This window comes from Stegastes partitus, unplaced genomic scaffold (genome assembly GCF_000690725.1).
Source record: "Stegastes partitus isolate 25-593 unplaced genomic scaffold, Stegastes_partitus-1.0.2 Scaffold1285, whole genome shotgun sequence".
Classification (NCBI taxonomy): domain Eukaryota; kingdom Metazoa; phylum Chordata; class Actinopteri; family Pomacentridae; genus Stegastes; species Stegastes partitus.
In genome coordinates this window covers 47,358-50,865 of record NW_007579016.1, presented here as the reverse complement: position 1 = coordinate 50,865, position 3,508 = coordinate 47,358, and the positions used below count along the sequence as shown (strand labels likewise).

Below are 3,508 nucleotides of genomic sequence, written 5' to 3'. Positions count from 1 at the left end.
TTTTGTAAAAATACAGATTTTTGACATTTTGGAAAATCTGTAAAATAATTATTCTGAATAATTTAAACTTTCTAGAAACTTTTAGGTCGCTGCTGAAGAAACATCTCAGCAGTAGAAGCAGAAAGTGGCATGAAAAGAAAAGATGTAAGTAATATACAAACACCTCAAATCTGTATTTAAGTACATCTGAGTAAACGTACTGAGTCACTTTCCACAACTGTCCACCCTTCAGTCCCTGAAAATCTCTCAGCATCACGTGAAGCAGTGGCAGCAGCACAGCGCCATCCGCTGCCTGCTTACAGTCACTGCACTTCACTGTGTCTCATTTGTATAAATCTTCCCTTTTTCTAACTGCAGGATTTTTATTTTTTCTGCCCATTAAAATGAAAGAAATCTGGGAGCCTGTTATAGAAAACACAGCCTTTTTATTCATGGTCAGTCAACAGTTCATTTCATCATGTGAAGGATAGAAGCAGCCAGTCTGCAGCTGGAAACAGCTGGAAACGCCTCCTGCTCACTGGGAGATGGCTGGTAGATGAGTTCATTTCCATGCTGACATTCAGTCATTTCCTCATGTTCAGTGATGAAACAGGAGAGCAACAAGTTCCTGAGACTGTTCTGTAAATGATGGATGTAAAGCTGTCCAGAAATCCTCCATCCATCCTTCAGCCTGCAGCCTGTTGGAGCCTCTTCAGCACCTCCTCTGGACTCAGAGCCGAGTCCACCTTGATCAGTTTATCTCTGGACCTGGAGCCCTGAAGGACAAAGATAAAACCAGACCTTACTGATCCCAGCAGATGTAGTATAGTTGTATGCATTTTTATGATTCTGCATATCTAAAATATATATTACCCAAACATTTTTATATTTCTCACATGTAGTTCAACACTGGCCTACATGACTTCTGTCATGCTGTTGGTGTAGTGATTCAGATAAGCTTATATATATATTTACCAGAAATTAGATTTGTTTGTGCCAAACTAGAGTGTACTCTGTATGGTTCTGGGGCTGAAAACAAGAGTCTTTTACAAGGAAGCCAGCCTAAACAAGAATCCAAGGTATTGGCAAGATTGATGAGCGATACTGGAAATGAGTAGTGCTCTACTTATAGATGTTATGTGTGATATGAATGTTGAAAGGAGAGTCTCTAAGGTGGTGTATTTGATGTTTATGTGATGAGCAAGGAGTGGAGAACTAGAAGACACTATGGCCTAAAACATACCATGCCTTCTGACCGATTTTCCTCTAAATGGGACCATAAATTAGTAAATTAACACCATGTTGTATTGAAGGAGACTTAAAACTAGTGACTGAGACCATAAACTCACGAGGAAACTGTTCACTGATGTAACAGAAAAGAAGGATCATTTTCTATAGACTTCTACACAATCTAGCTTCTGCACTGGCTTCACTACATCCATCATTTATAAACAGTGTATGATCTAAAAAATTGGGAAATAAATTCAGTAACAGAAGAAATGTTTACTCAGACATATAAATGTTAATAAAATGAATACATGTGCAAAACTAAAAGTACATATATTTGCAGATTATTGTACAAACATAAAACTCTTTTTCAGATTTGCATATCCCAACTCTGGAAAATAATATTTTGAGGAACCTTGTCCAGAGATATGTGACTCTTCTTCAGGTCCAGAACTTCAGCCAGGTAGCGAATAAGCTCAGCGTTGGCCTCTCCGTCTGTAGGCGGCGCAGCGATGGCGACACCCACCGACTCTGCAGAAACTCCTGCAACAGCAGCAGAAAAACAGCAGTTTAAAGGATGTTTTCCTTTGTCATACCAACAGTCCGGTTACACTCAGAGCGAAGGAGGGCGACCTGTGATGCCGCTGTGTTTGGAGCCCGGCTTGGCGTGAACTGTGATGGTCACAGCACCACTTTTATCTCGAGTCACCGGACCGGAAGCTTCTGTCTCGGCTGCTCCACCTCCACCAGCCGGCTTCCCCTTCACCTGGTTAACGGCACAGACAGTTAGTGAGGTCAACATACACATGGTTGGTTCTCTACAGTCTTCTTTTCTTTATTTTTTGACTCTCAAACATCCTACAAAACAGTCAAGAGTCAACCAAAGACTAGAAGAGATTTGAATTTATTTCTTTATTCACATTTCAGATCAGAATACCCTATTTATTCTTTACAACAATCATCTTATGGCTACAGCTTCTAGTTTTATTGCAATATAACAAATTTTAAAACCACATTTATTCATGAAATTAAAGTCTCCTGCAATTAAACTTAAAAATCAGTAGTAGTACACATGCTGTAAAGGCTCCAACAATATAACACAGTTCTTCATTCACACTTTAATCTAGTTAAAATGACAGTACATGCTTTTGTTCTGAGACAGCCTGTGTTCTAATGTGAAGGACTTGATTGTTACCTGACAGGTGGACAACTGAGCTGATTTATTTATTTTATTTTTTAAACACAGGCAACTTTAAAAGGCTGCAAAATATAATTAAATACAAAACTACTTATATTCTCTGCTTAGTGTGGTTGAAATTTTTATTTAACAAACGCCAAACTAACCTTCTCCTTTTTGGGCATCTGTCTGTTTGTGGAGAAGCTTCTTGTTCGCCGGGTGACACCGGGCAGAGGAGGCGGCCTGACCCGGCAGAGAGCGGCCCACCGGCGGCCGAGCACCGGGATGAGGTCTGGTAACGGTGAACGGTTCAACCCAGGGAGCCGAAATGTTACTAAAGACCGAATAAAAATACGAGACACGGCGACACCAGCACGGTAAAGCATCTACCAGGTGCCTGTTAGCATGTTGGCTAAACAATGTAAACAATGCTATTTCCGGTTTTCAAAATAAGGCTCTTCCGCTTCTTCTTCTGGCTTAAAGGTGCCTCACTGCCACCTACTGGGCCGAAGTTTGCATTTTAAAAAATTAATTAAAGAATAAATAATCAAAATTTGGCAACCCTATTGCCTTTTCTTGTCCCATTAGTCTGTTTTGTTATGAGAGCTTTTCTTGTAAATATAAGAAAGTTGCTGAATGACAGGATGATGTGTCTCGTTGGTGAATTCAAAGCACCAGCAATTAAAAAAAATAGTATAAAATTGTAATTTTTAAAAAATTATTTGTAACCCCATACAGCACCTTATAGCTCATTCTGGCTTAATTATCAGAAACATCCACAAGAGGGAGCAGTGACTGTGTTTGTTTCTTAGTTAAGTTGCTTCTTTGTGGTTGTTTTGCATCTAAAAGTGATTATTTTGCACCTAGACTAGGTGGTTCTTATCCCTGTTTGCATTGAATGAGCATTTATGCGTTGTCTTGTTGCATCCATTTTTAATATTTGAACCCCTTTAGTACTTTTTGCATCTCTTTGTGATCATTTCCGGTAATTTTTTGTCTCTTTGTGTCATGTTGTGTGGTTATTTTCCATAATATTGCATCTCTGTTGTGTTGTTTTGTGTCTCGCTGTGGATGTTTTGAGGAATTTGTGTCTCTTTGGTGTTGTTTTGCATCTGCTTTTGGTTG

The 3,508-nt window shown here is 39.4% G+C and overlaps 1 protein-coding gene across 1 annotated transcript; it reads right to left on the bottom strand.

Annotated features, from left to right (window-relative positions):
• Positions 1-408: 408 nt before the first annotated feature.
• cunh15orf40 (chromosome unknown C15orf40 homolog) lies at positions 409-2,815 on the bottom strand. The gene is made up of 4 exons (XM_008298118.1): positions 2,551-2,815; positions 1,840-1,972; positions 1,622-1,749; positions 409-755 (listed from the first exon to the last, which is right to left on the bottom strand). The coding sequence occupies exons 1-4, from the start codon at positions 2,767-2,769 to the stop codon at positions 666-668; spliced, it is 570 nt and encodes a 189-aa protein (XP_008296340.1). The 5' UTR covers positions 2,770-2,815; the 3' UTR covers positions 409-665.
• Positions 2,816-3,508: the final 693 nt, after the last annotated feature.

Bases quoted from the DNA above. Each gene is read 5' to 3' on its own strand.
- cunh15orf40 (XM_008298118.1), bottom strand. From the start codon at position 2,769: ATGCTTTACCGTGCTGGTGTCGCCGTGTCTCGTATTTTTATTCGGTCT. The intron at 1,973-2,550 runs GTTAGTTTGGCG...GCCGTTAACCAG, and splicing joins AGATGCCCAAAAAGGAGAAG to GTGAAGGGGAAGCCGGCTGG. The intron at 1,750-1,839 runs GTCGCCCTCCTT...CTGCTGTTGCAG, and splicing joins CAAACACAGCGGCATCACAG to GAGTTTCTGCAGAGTCGGTG.